We start from the raw sequence: 16,490 nt of genomic DNA, 5'->3' as shown, positions 1-16,490 counted from the left end.
TCAACACATAAATGGTAGACTTAAGTAGCTGGTCAAAACCCATCCCACCCATCTATACTTTTGTGTCCATCTGTTCCTGGAGCTTGACTTATTAGCTTCAATCATTAAGGTTATATTAATTGATAAGAGCGCTCACATGGCCCAGTAAACATGCTTGATGACTTGCCAAGTCACTTGAACATTTCACATTTAAAATGGTTTTTTTCGTAGGGGTTGGGAGCAAGGCAGGTTTGGGCATAGGGAAAATCATTTAAGGCCTTGACAAAGTATAACTAGCTGGCGAAGCGCATTTAACTTTTATGTTGGCCCGGAAAATAATTAACTTGAAAAATTCCAATTAAAACTAGACTAGATCTGCAGCCAGCCGGAGTTCTTAAGGATGTGGGTGGGGGGAGCTGACAATTTGTGAGCATGACGGTATTTGTCTAAAGAATGAGGGGGGCGGGACATGGTGTGGCTGGAACCCTCTAGATGAGGTCAGCAACGTTCATGGGCATCTCCTCGACGGTGGTGTTGTAGAAGGTCTCGATGTCCCTCAGGGTGCGCTTGTCGTCCTCCGTCACCATGTTGATGGCCACCCCCTTCCTACCAAAGCGACCTCCGCGCCCAATCCTTCAGGAGGAACCAAGCATCGTACACACCGTTAGGGAGGGGTCCACGCCAGTTACGTGACACGTTGGCGGCCACGTCGTCGCATGGCTGTGTTCAGCTAGTTAGTCTCTGATCATAGCCCCGGAGGTACGGTGCCACACGGCGGTCCGGCCGGCAAAACGCCGACCGGTGCCGCGTGGCACCGGGACCCTCCGGAGTCAGTTGACACGCATGGATTTCATCATTAACAGCTCGGACCGTCGGGACACCCGGTCCATTTAACCAAAAGCGCCCAAACGAGTAGGGCGGTCGACCGCTAAGTTAAGCTACAGACGGGTTAGCAGGGCAGAGGGTCATACCTGTGGATGTAGTTCTCCCTGTTGGTGGGCAGATCGTAGTTGATGACCAGGGACACCTGCTGGACATCGATGCCTCTAGCCTGCAGAGGACACGTTGTACATTTAGTCATGTTCCTACTCACCCAGCACCATCTACAGTCCCCTTTTGGACTGGCCACAACACCCAAGACAAAACTCATCAAGGACAAATAAGCATTTCTCAGTAGACGTTGAATAAGTGCACCCAGAAGAATGTAATGTCTAGAAGTATGGCAAATGTCATCTGCAAATTAGTAGCAAGTTGGGATCGAGGGGCCCAATCACTGTGGAGAGCAGAAGGTATTCTCTACCAAAACACTTTCAGGCCCACTCCAGCACAGCAGCTGGGAGGAGAGGGTATCTTGGATAAAACGTAGAGGTTGAGTTAGCATGCCTACCAGAAGATCAGTGGTGATGAGGACTCGACTTGAGCCAGAGCGAAACTCTCGCATGATCAGGTCCCTCTCCTTCTGCTCCATGTCTCCGTGCTGCAGGCGTTAAGGTCGCATCAGATTAAAGCAAGGCAATGTACACTTTGGATTTGTTTTTTTGTTCCTTTTCACTCTAGTGTATTAAAAATATATAGTAAGAATAATATTAGAGTTTTGTGCTGTGACCATAGCATGAAACAGTCTTTTTCTCACAACGTAGAGCTGACTGGGATGAAGTATGGACTGATTCTCTCTGCCCCCACCTGATAAAGAACTAGTGCCATATAAGGACACTGCCTTGCCCAGGCAGGGGTTAAAATAAATCTCATGTTTCAACAGAAATATTAACTGCCGGCGATCGCCTAGGTAACTCATGTGTATATTAAGGGTGTTTGTGCGTTTGAGTTTAATCTGCACCTTTGAGTAGATCTCATTGAAGGGGTCTTACCAGGGCAGAGACGGTGAAGTCCCTGGTATGCATCTTCTCTGTGAGCCAGTCTACCTTCCTCCTGGTGTTGATGAAGATCACAGCCTGTGTGATGGTCAGAGTCTCGTACAGATCACACAATGTGTCCAGCTTCCATTCCTACAAGGCAAGGGATATCAAGAGGAAGTTAGAAATGCATTTTATGTTAAAGTTCCATGTGTAAACGCATGACAATTAGTTTAGATATTAGCATGTTTTCTGAGATGTAACCATTAAAACAGTGTGGCAGACATTTGTCAAAACGCGTTGCAAAGTGCAAATAAACTGGTTTTCACATCCCGTGTCATTTCCAAACTGGTTATTCAACCAAACTGGCAGATATGGGTGTAGTGAGAATGTGCTGGTTCAACAAGAACAACAGTCTCACCTCCTTCTCCACGTTAATGTAGAACTGGCGAATACCCTCCAGGGTAAGCTCCTCCTTCTTCACCAGGATACGAATGGGTTCACGCATGAACTTCTTGGTGACCTCCAGAACATCAGTGGGCATGGTGGCAGACAGCAGCACCACCTGGTGAACAAGCAGAGAACATTCGGATTCGGTACAATGCAAAACAGCAGCTGGCACAAAGAGTTACTGAAATCTTTTAGTGTTGTGACCATAGCATGAAACAGTCTTTTTCTCACAACGTAGAGCTGACTGGGATGAAGTATGGACGGATTCTCTCTCCCCCCACCTGATAAAGAACTAGTGCCATGTAAGGACACTGCCTTGCCCAGGCAGGGGTCAAAAACACATAGATGGGGTGTATTTGACAGCATGTGAAATCGAAGCTCTCTCTCTGCATTGCAAGGCGGCAGAAAGGGGTGAGGCTGTTACCTGTGTGCTGGGCGCAAGCTTCTGGAAAATCTCGTAGATCTGGTCCTTGAAACCACGGCTCAACATCTCGTCAGCCTCGTCCAGCACAAACATCTTGATGTATTTGGAAGCTGAGGAGATCACAAAGCGGGCAACGCACCAAACGTCAACAACAGCTTGAGACCATGTTCATCCGGCCACCTCCTGAAGGTCACAACGTTTTCTTTTAACGTGTACCAAATAATGAGTGTGCACCGCTGTATTCAGCTAGTTAGTCTCTGATCATGCCTCCAGAAGCCTGCTGCGCTGCAGCGGTCTGGCCGGCAAAACGCCGACCAGTGCCACAGCGCACCAGGACTTTCCAGAGTCAGTTGACACGCATGGATTTCATCATTAAACAGCGCAGCCCAGCAAGATATCTGGTCGAGTTTGCAAGACTTCCACGTCAATTTTAATCTGAGGTGAGGCCCTTACCAAGATATTCGCGACTAAGCATGTCGAAGACGCGGCCAGGGGTGCCCACCACGATGTGGGGTGCCTCGGCTTGAAGCTTGGTGGCCTCATTGCGCACGTTGGTCCCACCGATGCAGGCATGACAACCAGCGCCCATGTAGTCACCAAGGGCCAGGATCACCTTCTGGATCTGTGGTGGAAGAGAGGACAGTGTTTTCCTTGTTTCACAGTTGGGCTGAATGGATGTTTTGATTACAAAGCAAGTTGCTTTCAATAATACTAAGACTTTCCGTGTGCTCCATGTTGCTAGAGCACACCTTTTAGGAGTCACTGATGCAAAAACCACTGGCAACACGTGTACTGTTCAAAGTTTGTTGTCTGCATACTAGTTGCAAGTAGGGATTGATTGGGCCCAGTCACAGTGGAGAAGAGACAGTCATCTGCCAAAACACCTCAGACCCACTCCAGCACGCCAGCTGGGAGGATAGGGTATCTTGGACCACATCTTATCAAACAGCTATACTCAAAATGACAAAATGTTCAAGATCCCACCACAGCCCAAAAAGGGTGGGCAATAGGGTTCTGACATGCAACGTGTAATAACAGAAAATATTGGCAGTGCTGGTGGGTAGCACAGCACTTTCCTCACGACTAGCAAGTTTTATTGAGGATATTAATAGCCTTGTAAACCTATAAGCAGAATGATAGTTGCCAAACGGTAGTTTACCTGCTGAGCCAGCTCCCTGGTGGGGGCCAGAACCAGAGCCTGGGTGACCTTTCGCTCCACATCAATCTGCTGCAGGATGGAGATCGCAAAGGTCGCAGTCTTACCGGTTCCAGACTGGGCCTGAGCAATCACATCATATCCTGGAGGAATTAAACAAAATATAAGTACATATCCTTGCCGTGCCAGTTTTCAGACTAACTGTTGGAAGGAAATCTGTGTCCATAGCATGAAACAGTCTTTTTCTCACAAAGTTGAGCTGACTGGGATGAAAGTATGGACTGATTCTCTCTTCCCCCACCTGATAAAGAACTAGTGCCATGTAAGGACACTGCCTTGCCCAGGCAGGGGTATTCTAGAAAATGCATTAGACTTTGAAGTGTCTGTATGGGATGGAAATGATAACTGCCCTATCGGAAAGGGTTGAAACTACTACACTAAATAAAAAAATACAGTAAAAGCCATGACAATGTATTTTCCGTACGGATAATCTTTTTGAGTGCAACATGTTCAACTCACCCTTGATGCAAGGAATAATGGCCCTCTGCTGGATGGCAGAAGGTTTCTCAAAACCATAGGCGTAGATTCCTCTCAGAAGCGTCTCACGCAGGCTCATGATATCGAAACTGTCCGTGATCTCGTTCCAGTTACTCTGTAAGCAAGTTATCAAGTAAGTCACAAGCTGGAGCTTTATGATAGGCTTACCAATAATATTTGGTTTCTCTTTCGACATACCTCAATGATCCCGTCCGGCTCCATGCCCTCGGGGCCATTGTCTTTGGGACTAACGGAGGCAAAGAAATGAACATTAAAACCGATTCACAGTACATACATAATTTCACCTTCAACAGGCATCAATTAAGTTTAACATGTAACGGATCGAATGGTGTACATTGCGGTTTAACTAATGGGACGTAACACCTTAGCCCTTAAGAGGATATTAAAAAGCGCAATAGTGCTGTGCGCAATATTAAAGCCTTCCGTTGTCAAGAAGGAGCAGGCTGCCCTCGGCTAGGAAGTCCGCCGCTTGGATTTCGACATCCAAGATGGAGGTTTGGCAAACGCCGGCATGATACAAGCTAGGCTAACGCTAGCTAGCACGACTGATGTGGAAAATGCTTATTGGACGAACCAAGCAGCCATGAGAATCAACTACATATACAATCCAGTTCATTACGCCGCAACACGTTTTAATTTGCGGTGAGTCAGATCAGCGCTTCCCGGAACTATGAGAGCAGGCCGCAGACAGGCCCCGGTGCTGACCAGGGCCCGTTAAACGCAACGACGGCCCACAGCGACAATCTTCAACCTTAACCTACCGACAAAGACCTCCAAATTACCCTAATAAAGTATTATATTCCCGTAACAACCCGTATCATTTTAGTTGGGCGGCACAGTAACGGGCCGTGTAGCGCAGTGCGGCCTAGCATGCTAAGCTAATGGCTAACGTCGTCCCGACCATGTGCGCTCATAATTTTCTCCTTTAAAAAATGATAGGCGAGGGTTAAATACGACGTGATTTAAACGGCTACCGCGTGTATAAGCTCATTCAGCCCGAACGCTAGGCACCGGCTGATAAATAGCTTTACGATTTCTATCCGAATTCGTACAATTAGGATTGGGAATGGAGGTTTTTCGGGGCCTTCGCGTTCACGTGCTGTGACGCGCCGGCTGCCGGGCTGAGAAAACCCGCCTGTTACTCAGACCAAGACCCGAACAGAAATACCCACGGTGGGTCTCGATGTGCGTTTTCGATTTTATAAACACCACGCGTTTTCTGGTGCGTCTCTATAGCGGAAAATACATGTCGTCTATTCGCCGTTTCCTTGTCTTGTCAAGGCGGGGTCGGTGGCAGAAACGCCATCGACGCTTTCACTCGACTGGTGGAAAAACCGACTATTGTGTTCAAAATACAACAAATAACATGCGGAGTCATAACCGAAGTAAAGGTAATTGACTTTGTGATCGTTTAAGATCGAAAAGGTTGAAACTCGTGAGAAAACGGTGAACGTAACGAAAAAAATCCTCTTACCTATCCTCATATTCAGCCGACATTATTACAAAGGAAGAAAATGTGGCACAAATGTACTATATACGTCGACGTAAGACACAAAGAAGCCTGTTCATTGCAGGAGAGCACCGTCACTCATATTTAACTCCGCCCACCTTGGTGTTTGATTGGTTTACAGGCGTGTCATTAGAATGTGGGCACTGCCCCGGTGCCAATGAGTGTTCGTGTTCGTTGATACAAAGAGCAGGTCAGCGGGGTGGAGCTGCACGCTGTGTCATATGATGTTAAAGAGAGGAAGATATAACTCCGCTCTCCCAAACAGTCCTCTGTTAGAGTTTAAGCGATCCATTTTTACACGGAAATATGAATATTCTTATTTTTGTCATTATCTATTTAGGATTTGTATTGGCATTCCCACATATTCTTTGATTTGTGCAGGTGCTAGAGAATGCTGTAATATGGATGACTGAAATGGTAGTTTTCCCTTATAGAGCTGTTAAGACAATGAGCTATTCGCGTTAACATCAAATTTCTTAACGTGTGCGATGACGTTATTGATGATCAAGCCATAAATCTAAAATGTTTTCAATGTAATGCTATTCTACTGTATGCATAATTACGATAATGAAGCTCCATAAACTTGTTTATTTTCCATGAACGTTTTATTTTTTAGCAACCATAACGTATTGTAGAAGATATATAAAACAGTCAATTATGTTTCAACAACTTCAGTTGGGAAGAAAAACAAAAAAAATAATAACAATCAGAAAAACATAACACGAAGCTATTAACAAAGTTATTCTTAGTTACAAAAAGAAGAGTAGAGGGATTAATACCACTGTGACAATGAAATCTTCTAATTAGCCTCCATGGTCCTTAACAAATGTGTCTCAAACTATAAAACCAAAGGACTTAATTGTCTCAAAAAAGCTTTTTGAAGAAAAAAAAAGAACTGCCACACAGCAACACCTTACGCACAATGAGAAAGAAACAGCGTCATAGAGTGAGCCACCATGTGTGAACACAGAAGAAACAACCATTTGTAACTTTGCATTATGATTGGGTCACATGGAAAGGCCGATACATACAGGATGGGTAGAAGACATTTGTGTGGAGTTTCAATTGGTATGGGCTGTGTACGTATACGCGTGTGTTTGTGTCTTTCTAGGGGGGGGGGGGGGGGGGGGGGGGTAAGATATCGAGAAGGCAGGGAAGGATGGGGGCTACCGGCTTTTTTTTTTTGTAGTATTTTTTACTCTATAGTTTAGCCCCCAAGAAATTGGCCTCTTTCAACGACAATAAAATAATAACCGTTGACATGTACTTCACATCAAAGTTGCCACAATGGAGGGAGGAGGGCAAAAAAAGATGGAAGGGTGGGGAATTTGAAACGAGTCAGAATGATGAATAAGCATGGGGGTGTCGGGGGGGGGGGGGGGGGGGGGGGCGGCGAAAGTACAAATGAAATGCCTTCTGGATGTGGCCATCCCGAGGACAATAACAACAGCACAACACACTCCTTTTGAAAAAAGGCTGCTCCTGTATGCCCAGCCAATCACTGCCCTTTGTCCTTCGTAAGGTTTGCATTTGTGTCCTTGCCTCTTCCACACTTTAACCTAGGCGTCGCCACGGAGGCATCTTTGCCCTGGGGGGGTGGTGGTGGTGCAGGGAATCAAAAGGAGGGCAACAAAAATAAACAAGAGAATGAGTAAGAGAGAGTGAGCGAGAGAAAGAAGGAGAGAGTTCGTCTCTGCAGCCCACTATGGGTGAGTATCTTGTGTAGAGACGAAGACGAGGAAAAAGTATGAAGAAAAAAAAAAAAGACGGCCGCCAGCGCCAGCCCCACCCGACCGCCTGGATCAGCCTGTGTAAGGCCGACTCCTCCCCCCTGCGGTTCTCGGGGATTCTTCCATGCGGCGGGGGCCGGAGTTGACTCGCCGGCGTGTGCCGATGGAGGCGGCGATGGAGGGCGGGACCGGGGGCGGGGTCACAGCGTAAGTTTGCAGTGACACAGTTCTTTGTACATTTGCCTTCTCAGCCGCGGCATGTCCTGTTGTCCGAAGCTGAACGGCAGGCCCAGCGCCAGACACTTGCAATACTGGAGAGATGGGGGTCAAGAACAGCGAGTGAGTGAGTGAGTGAGTGAATGAGTGAGAGAGAGAGAGACGAAGAAAGAGAGTCAGACAGAGAGAAAGGCAGAGGGAGATTGGGGTGAACTGAATATTGTCAAGCGCTTTGGCCACTGGTTACAAAAAAGCGCTATATAAATGCAGTCCATTTACCATTTACCAACACACTTAAGACAGCGAATGCCTGTATATTTCTGTGTTCCTGATATGGAACAGACGTGAGGTACGACAATCAAAGTGAGGGAAAACTGTCCCAGTGTGAGAACGGCTATGGAAGACTTCGCACACCAACCTGTAGTACAAAGGCCCCGCAGTCACTGTCGTTGTTTTGGCGGCCCACGTTCTGTAACACACGAGCATATTTATTACAAGTAATGCACATACAAAAAATATTGCACAAATACTTTTTGACACTCTACAGTAGCTGCATCCAAAAGACTTAAGTACATGAGCAAATTTACAACTCCGGAGGAAAATAGTTTAAAAAGGATCTCACCATTTTGAAGAAGCCATTCCATCCTGTTAAAAAGTCTTGCCGCTGCTTTTTGATGGCCTCAGCTTGAAGGTACTTGAAGATGTGCTGAATAAGAGGAGATCACAGTTAAAGATAGACACACAGTCCACCAATGAGAACTGTCCAATATGCATTATCTGTGACAGCAGATGGCAAGCTCAAGATATTCAATCATGAAGGGTGTGACGATTCTTAAAAAAGAGAACGAATCCGCGGTGCAAACATCCAGGGTCCCCAGTCGCGGTTCAGTCCTTCTGTGTCCCCCCCAAATACCTTCTACCAATTATTATTTTGGTAGAAGCAAGGAAGAAGCACAGAGCTTCAAACATTTGTGGTGGGAGCCGTCTGCAACTTTGCTAATTCTCGTAATCTGGTCATGTTCTTTCAGGAAATGAATGAGCACTTTTTTGACGTTTATTTGAAAAAGCAAAACAATCTCTCTACCACGACTATTGCAGAATCAATTGAGAGGAAAAGGGAAATCACGGGTGTGAAAATCCCCTTTTAAAATCTCCCAATTTCTTGAGAAAGCCACAAAGATCATCTCAGGTCCACCGATAAGACAACAAGTGGAGGCATTTCCCAAGCCTTGCAATCATTTGGTCAAAGTTGGCTCAGTCCAATCCTAAAGTGGCCGTGCTAAACATTGACATGTTTGCGAGGTTAAATCAATTGAATGCATTTCTAGATCCATTTCAACGTTGTGTTGCTAATCAGACGATTGGACAAATGTGTGTACGAAATACATCGCGTTTGGACACATTTTTGGCACCCTCTACCCACGCATCAATTTCATCCTCGTTCTGTTTAATCCGGGGCCTCCTCCCCCCTGGACGGGTGGACGGGTGGGGGGAAACCAACCTTTGGACATCGGCGGTTCAGGGTGCGCTGGGAGTCAAAGTAGGTGATGGCGCGGCGGGGGATGTCCACGCTGACCAGGGACCAGTGGACCTCCAGGTGGATGGGGATCAACAGCAGATCCTTCTGGAAGATGTCCACCTGCAACGGGAAGAGGGAGGTCAGGGAATGAAGAGAGAGCAGGGAGGGAGGGAGGGACTGCTTCGTAGATGGTTGCCAGGGAACTGACGACCCATTGAGATGTGTTGATTTACAGTCAGCAAATGCCTAAGGTCGCCCGAGTAGAGAGAGGAAATGTACTTCGGTGGTGGTAAAATAATCCTCTCGTCCATTAATCTCAGATAACGGGAGATTGCATGTTATTCCTTACTTGGACTGCAATTAGATTCCCATTCAGACATGAATCTACACACCCTCCACTACTGTTTGGAGGTTGTGGATTTGAAAAATATTTGTTTGCTTCTTGTCGTCCTTAGTGTTGTTGTTGTTGTTGACCGTAGACAGAGATCCCAGGGGGATCCGAGCCCTCCCAAGGACTGACCAAACAACTTACGTTTTTCGTCCACCGCTTGACTCCGTCGTAACCTTTTGTCCGCAGCTTGTCGTAGAAGAAGCTGTTGAAAAAGTGGACCTGGACAGCGGAGCAGGGGGGAGAAGAGACATGGCATGACTCGAGGAGATGGGTGACTCCGTTAAGGGAGGCCGTTTTAAGGGGATGAACTGATTTGATCAGAAGAGTTTGAAGAGCCTCTTCGTCCCAATCTCAGAAACAACCACCATTATGGATATCACAAATGACATAAAAATCTCATTAGACCAGATCTGTATGTTTGCTCACAAGGATTGAAGACTGAAGGGCAATGAACGACTTTTAATTAAAATAATAAATAATCACATTATTTGAGTGAAAAGGCCATGTATTTTGAGGGTATGTATTTTGAGGGTGAAATTTAGCACATCAAAACCATTTATATTTATGTTGTTTCTGCTTACATTTACCTTTTCTGGCACCGAATCCATGACCAGGTCACCGTACATGTTCATCACCTAAACAACAAAAACATTATTCAATCACACCTTAACGTAGAATACTTGAATTCCTTTGGGCCATCATATCTCCCTTTAAAGCAGTGTTAGAGTGTTACTGCGTTTGGGTCAAATGCAGATCCAATCATCTTCCGTTCCTACTTGTTTTTTTAAATGGTCTTTATTATAAACACTAGGTTTCAGTGTGATCAGCCATTCAGAGCAGATTAAAAATATGCCCTCGCCGTAAGACATGAAAAACGGGCGCGTCCGCCTCACTGTGTGATGGACAGATAAGCCAACCAGTTGGCACAGTCCACTGGGTAGGCTGACAAAACCGTTCTACCCCGCATACATCCGGAGTTGGACACGCCCACGTGTGAGGTCACCAAGGCACAGGGCTTGGATTGGCTAATCACTTACAAGTGGAGGTAAAACAGGGGGGGCCTTTAACCGTTGCTTGTGTGACGACTTCCGATAGCTCCGGCACTGCGAGGGGCTTAAAGGGAGGGGTTACCTGGTCGTTGAGCCAGTTCTGTCCGTACAGCGTGCTGAGGTCATCCATGGTCAGGACGTGGCGTTTGTAGTTGACGCGGAATGTCCGCACCAGGGCGGTGCCGGAGGAGCGCTGGAAGGACTGGATCAGGTGCTGCACCACCACTTTCCTGTCACCAGGGGGAGGGCCGCGATACCGTCAGTATGAGCAGCGGCACAAATTGCCCACATTTCTTGCAAAAAATGACAAAGGGTTGATCCTAACATTTGCCATGTATATTTACCATGCACATTAATCAATGTGAATGTTGGTTAGCAAATGAGCTAACTTTGGACTCCCTGGGTGGGCAAATTCTCATTGGTGGTTTAATATGATCAATTAAGTGTGAATAATATGAGTCGAGTTAAAGGCCCAGCATGTAGCATTTGGTAGCATCAAGCGCTGAGGTCGCAGATTGCTGAATTCAACCTAGTGCACCTTTAAACCATAATTTTTAGCATTCACAACCTCACTAACTCACTCTCCGGATCTAGGGGCCTTTTCTATTGGTCTGATTAGAAATACTACAAATATTAGGGATGAAGAGTTTAACGCATCAATGGTAGGGTACGTTTCCCTCTTTGTTTTCCTTCCATACTAAATAGAGTTCTGTTTTATGGACCTGTGAGGCTGAGAGAAGCTCTCGCCGAAGATCTCCTGGAGCTTCTCCACGACGTCGTCCACGTGGATGGGGATCAGGCTGCCGTACTGCTGCAAAGACTCTTCTAGAATCCCTGCACAGGCCGAAGAAAAAAAACATATAAACATATAGAGTATTTGAACAGTTCCTCAATAGAAAATTCTAATTTCAATACAGAATAATTCCTACAAAAAACAATTAAGCTTGTACGACAGGTCCTGCATTTTGCCTGAACCCAACACTATGACCATGTCCAAATTGACTCACTTGTGCCCTATATAGTGCCACATTTAGGACATCACCCTTGTATAGTAAATCTGGTTCCCTAAATAGTGCATTACCCATAATGCACCGTAAAAAGGTACGTACAGGTATTTAAACTTACTTCCACACTATATCCCACGATGCATAGCATAACACACAGCACAACACACTTGATGTCGACACATCGGTCGCCTTCCAGCACATAAATCCCCTCTAAACTCCCCTTATTCTCATCCTTGTTTGCTAAATAGAGCGTAAGGATCCGGCCACGGGTGGAACAAGCGAAGGCCTTCTTACCGGTCACGCAGCTCATGTGCTCCTCCGTCAGGGCCAGCTCCACGGGCTTGTCCCTGGCCGCGTACGAGATCTCCGCCGCCGCCTCCATGGAGCCGTCGCGCAGGCCGCTCACCACGCATCCGTTCAGCCGCTCGTCTGCCGGGGGGGGGGGGGGGGGGGGGGGGGGGGGGGAAACCACACAGACGCTGAGGAGGGGGGTGGGAACCGCCAGGCGAGGGAAGGGGACGGCCAAGCTTATCGTGGTGGAGAACTCGCTCTGTGTTGGGGGCCATGTCTAGGCCCGATTGTGGGCAGACACTTATTAAGCGCTCCGCACGGCTAACCACCGACAAAGTTTAGTAAGGGCTGAATCATTCATAGGTTTTAAAGATGTTATGGGTCGCAGTTGGAAACAAACCCAATTAAACATTCTAAAATGGTTGTATACATTTATACGTTCAAGCCACCGATGAAGGACCACTAGGGGCCGATGTCAATAATAATTATGGTAAAAAATCATAATCACGATTATTTTGGTCAAGATTGAAATCACGATTATTCAAACAATTATTTTTGAGTTTGTCTCTCCCAAAAACACTTTCTAACAAAATGGTCAAAAAGAATATGTTCAAATCAAATCAATATACAGAAATGTACCCAGCTGTTCTTTCTATAAAATCGAAAAATCGATTATATTAGTTTCGTGATCGTTTGACGCCAAAATCAAAATCGCGATCGAAATCCCATGAATCGCCCAGCCCTAATAACAATGCAACGCCCGTGCAGAGAAAGGCTTCTCCTCCCACCTGTCTCGGACTCTGTGAACCTCTCCTCCTCCTCCTCCCCGTCGCCTGAGGACGGCGAGCCCCTGTGCCGGGTGTCCCTCTTCTGCTGGCCGTAGAACGTGTACCTCTGCCATCTCCGGGCGCGCCGGTGCTTCATGACCCCCGCCCACAGCGCCCGCTGGCGCCAGGACCTCCAGTGCTGGGCCAGGCGGACGCGGCCCCCTCCGGCGCCACCACCAGCCGACGCCGCCCCCTGCAGCCCCCGCAGCTGGCGGAGGTGGCGCAGCGCCCCGAACCCGCTGGAACGCGAGCCGCGGACGACTGGTCGGGGCCGCGGCGAGTCGTCCGCGGCTTCGCCACGGTAACCGGCGACGGGGGCGTCGAGGCTCTCGACGCTGGGCAGGGCCCCGCCGTACGGGGGGAGCTGCTGCTGCTGCTGGTGGTGGTGGTGGGGGTGGGGGGGGTGGGGGTGTGGAGGATGCTGCTGCTGCTGATGGTGGTGGTGGTGGTGGTGGTGGTGGTGTGGCGGCGGCGGTTGTGGGTGGAGGGGCTGGTTGGACTGGGAGGGAAATTGGGCGCCCTCCCACTCCAGCTCCGATTCCCCATCGTCCTCCTCGTCTTCCTCCTCCTCGTCCCATGGCTCCCCTTCGAATTCTTCCTCCTCCTCCAAGTTGTTTTCCGCCTCCTCCAAGTTGTTTCCCGCCTCCTCGTCGCCTATTGTCTCGATTCCGTCCTCTTCGTCCTCCTCTACATATTCCCCCTTCCAGGCCTTTTCCTTCTGCCCCAGCTTCAGTTGCATGGGGCTGGGCACACTGTGGCCCGATGCAGGGTCTAGGAGGTGATCCCCAGGTATCCCACCTATAAAAAAAATAAATGTTAGACAAGTGCCGGACAGTATGATTGCAGAGTACGCACTGTACGATTGAACATAGACTCGTTCTAAGCTAAGCAAGTCTGCATGCATATCAGTAATTCATTTCTGAAACGCAAACACTTCAGTAGACATACGTTTAGGAATATATAACACAAAACTACCATTCCGGAAATAGTTATTATTTCATTGATGGTTACACTACAGAAAAATATTCCCACACAAATAAATTTCCGAGTCGTTGGTATTTGCTATTGAAAATTTTGAATTTTCATCTGAATAATAGTATAAATCCATCCATCCGTCAATTGTTTGGAAGAATAGTACTAATACAATAAAATGGGCATACCTCCTCCGGTGTCTTCCTGGCCTACAGCGGTCAGGCCCAGATCCCCCTGCCAGCGGTTCTGCGCGAGGCTACCGCCGCCGTCTCTCATGATCCACGGGCACCCCACAACCTGCGCCAGCTCGTCGCCTGAGGACAACCCCAAGGAGAGGGCACACACAATGACAATTGTGTTTAGAGTCTGGCTATACATTGATAAACGTTCCCACGCAAATATCTCTGCCAAAAATGTGACTTAAAAACAATCACACTCCACAAACGATGCGCCTATAGGACGATTGTTGCTGTGGAACAGTCATTCTTCTGCAGGACCTTTGGCCTAACCCTAACCTACATTGGGGAGACCGTAGACATTGAAGAGTGGAAAACGAAATGGTTTGGATATTGGCCCTTAAAACTCATTCATTGCTTCGATTTAAATAAAAAAAATGTCTACCTGTGTAACAACTTACTGAATTATACACCAGGCATCATGCCAATTAGACTCTCGATCATTAGTTGGTTATGGTTTAGTAATGTCTCATCAATTTATCTTTTAACTGGTTATAATTAGTCAAACTGCTACAAAGGTTATCGTGGATGTTATATTGTGTGCATTTAGTAAAAATATTTAAAGGGAGAATCGCAGTAAATACCACATGTACGGATGTTACAGTAACCATTACGACATGGATATTAACCAGAGATTTTTGCAGCCCTACTTCCTGCGCTGCACAAATCGTTCATGTTTCTTACTGCTTATTGTCCAATTATATAACAAATTTACGATTCAATGCAATTTCAAGAATGCAGTTGCAATTAGCACAGCTATGTGCCCATATTGTGAGCAACAGTATTTTAGTGATATCCTCCAATAAATGCAGAGCTCCGCTCCATGCATGTATGTGCCGGTGAGCTTCTGAAAATGCCACCAGAAACAGCGGGATACACAGCAACGTAAGGCGATAGCGTCAAAAATTCACATGGTTTATTAGATGCATGAAATAGCCAAGGAAAGTACGTGCTAAGGACACAGCTGCTAAGATGTGAAGTGTTGTGCAGAAAACAGTCCCACCCGATGCTAGTGTTGTTACATGCCGAAACGTGTGGGTAGTTAGCATCGTCAGCATCCATTACAGAGATAGCGGTGAGCTCTCGTCGTTTTTATTGAAAAGCCACTCTTTTACAAACAGCGCTAATAACATGCAGGTATGACCGTACACTATTTTTGCATCCAAAAAGTAAAAAATGCAGGACGTGCGTTGCTAATGGCTAACGGCGACTGCTGTGAGGTGGAAGCTAACGGCTAGCTAGCGAGCCACACATTACCCCCTTTCTAGTGGGCCCGTGTTACCACAAGAAACCCACTGTATCGTATACGTACCGTTTACCTGCAGTTTTATATGAATGTGAATCCAGTATGGAGCGAAATGTGGGCCGTGCCTTTTAATGTTGTGATTGGATCAGAAGCTAATGTGGCTAGCCCTCATTCAATGAAGGCAGGTGTCGCTTCGGTGGAACAGCCAGATGTCACCTCCTCACTTTGATCTTTTTCCGGTTTCCGGACCCGATAAATTACAAATTGTGATCCGACATTGGGTGATATCGATTCAAAAGCATGAGTATGTTCTACGCAGATTTTCTTATTTCACCGCAGAAGCGAGTTTTGAAATAAATAAGGCTGGGGATCGTTTAGCCGAACCATAACAAGCCCGTCGCGCAACACTTGCGTCATCTTTATTGGACGACGCTATGTGGGGGACTCGCTTGTCTACCACGGGTCAAAAGAAAATCAGAGCGACCCAACTTTCGACCCTCCTGTCATTACTTTATACACGAATTTATATAAGATGCTCCGATCCAATTTGCAATGAAACCCCACGACACGAATGTAAATAGCTCAGTATTCTACTTAAATGTGATATCACATTTAAGGGAGGGGGGGGGGGGGTATATTTATATAAGACCTTAAATAACCACAAAACAAAATATAGCTTATTTGTTCCCTGTTTGTGCGATGACCAAGCTATGGTCATAAGATATGTTATTACGAATTTACCTGTTGCAACCTTGTTAAATAAATGTAGCTTATAGTTACGTGATTGGTATTTGATTAGTATTTGTATTGCCTTCACAATGCGATACTGCACTTTTATATCATCTAGGCTACCTCCTGTTTTGCATTACATAGCAAATGCAGTTACTTTTTTAAAAGCCTTCTGCTGTGGGTGATTGCAAACGTACACAATACATTATTCATATATCATACCTTATATCATATAAAGTTTCTTATATACTAGCGTGGTTTGTGTGTGTGTGTGTGTGTGTGTGTGTGTGTGTGTGTGTGTGTGTGTGTGTGTGTGTGTGTGTGTGTGTGTGTGTGTGTGTGTTATA

The 16,490-nt window shown here is 46.6% G+C and overlaps 2 protein-coding genes across 3 annotated transcripts in view; both read right to left on the bottom strand.

Annotated features, from left to right (window-relative positions):
* The window catches only part of LOC307091235 (eukaryotic initiation factor 4A-I), a 6,734-nt gene extending 793 nt beyond the window's left edge, over positions 1-5,941 (bottom strand). Inside the window, exons 1-11 of the mRNA XM_079758173.1 lie at positions 5,895-5,941; positions 4,598-4,646; positions 4,382-4,514; positions 3,866-4,005; positions 3,160-3,328; positions 2,707-2,816; positions 2,254-2,397; positions 1,848-1,985; positions 1,367-1,456; positions 951-1,030; positions 1-612 (exon numbers count right to left, since the gene is read on the bottom strand). The exon at positions 1-612 is cut by the window's left edge and continues 793 nt beyond it. Of these exons, the coding sequence (XP_079614299.1) occupies positions 468-612; positions 951-1,030; positions 1,367-1,456; positions 1,848-1,985; positions 2,254-2,397; positions 2,707-2,816; positions 3,160-3,328; positions 3,866-4,005; positions 4,382-4,514; positions 4,598-4,646; positions 5,895-5,917 (1,221 nt within the window). The 5' untranslated portion in view covers positions 5,918-5,941 and the 3' untranslated portion in view covers positions 1-467. The remainder of the gene's footprint in view (positions 613-950; positions 1,031-1,366; positions 1,457-1,847; positions 1,986-2,253; positions 2,398-2,706; positions 2,817-3,159; positions 3,329-3,865; positions 4,006-4,381; positions 4,515-4,597; positions 4,647-5,894) is intronic.
* A 581-nt stretch (positions 5,942-6,522) lies between these two features.
* On the bottom strand, positions 6,523-15,821 carry senp3b (SUMO specific peptidase 3b). Of its 2 annotated transcripts, none has more exons than XM_079757867.1 (12): positions 15,481-15,821; positions 14,121-14,246; positions 12,922-13,758; positions 12,137-12,271; positions 11,558-11,669; positions 10,918-11,065; positions 10,374-10,421; positions 9,928-10,005; positions 9,378-9,515; positions 8,499-8,582; positions 8,295-8,345; positions 6,523-7,971 (listed from the first exon to the last, which is right to left on the bottom strand). In XM_079757867.1, exons 2-12 carry the CDS (start codon positions 14,206-14,208, stop codon positions 7,861-7,863), a joined length of 1,830 nt encoding a protein of 609 aa, XP_079613993.1. In that variant the 5' UTR covers positions 14,209-14,246; positions 15,481-15,821; the 3' UTR covers positions 6,523-7,860. The 2 variants fall into 2 exon arrangements, with proteins under 2 accessions (XP_079613993.1, XP_079613994.1); XM_079757868.1 differs by having other exon boundaries at positions 15,488-15,821.
* Positions 15,822-16,490: the final 669 nt, after the last annotated feature.

The sequence above is a fragment of the Pollachius pollachius genome (genome assembly GCF_949987615.1).
Source record: "Pollachius pollachius genome assembly, chromosome: 20".
Classification (NCBI taxonomy): Eukaryota; Metazoa; Chordata; class Actinopteri; order Gadiformes; family Gadidae; genus Pollachius; species Pollachius pollachius.
Note: the sequence above shows the minus strand (reverse complement) of the source record. Positions and strands in the feature narration are given on the sequence as shown.

Excerpts from the sequence above, each read along its gene's own strand:
- senp3b (XM_079757867.1), bottom strand. The coding sequence starts at position 14,208 with ATGAGAGACGGCGGCGGTAGCCTCGCGCAGAACCGCTGGCAGGGGGAT. Across the intron at positions 12,272-12,921 it reads GTTCACAGAGTCCGAGACAG|ACGAGCGGCTGAACGGATGC; the intron begins GTGGGAGGAGAA and ends CCCCCCCGGCAG. Across the intron at positions 10,422-10,917 it reads AGAACTGGCTCAACGACCAG|GTGATGAACATGTACGGTGA; the intron begins GTAACCCCTCCC and ends TTTGTTGTTTAG.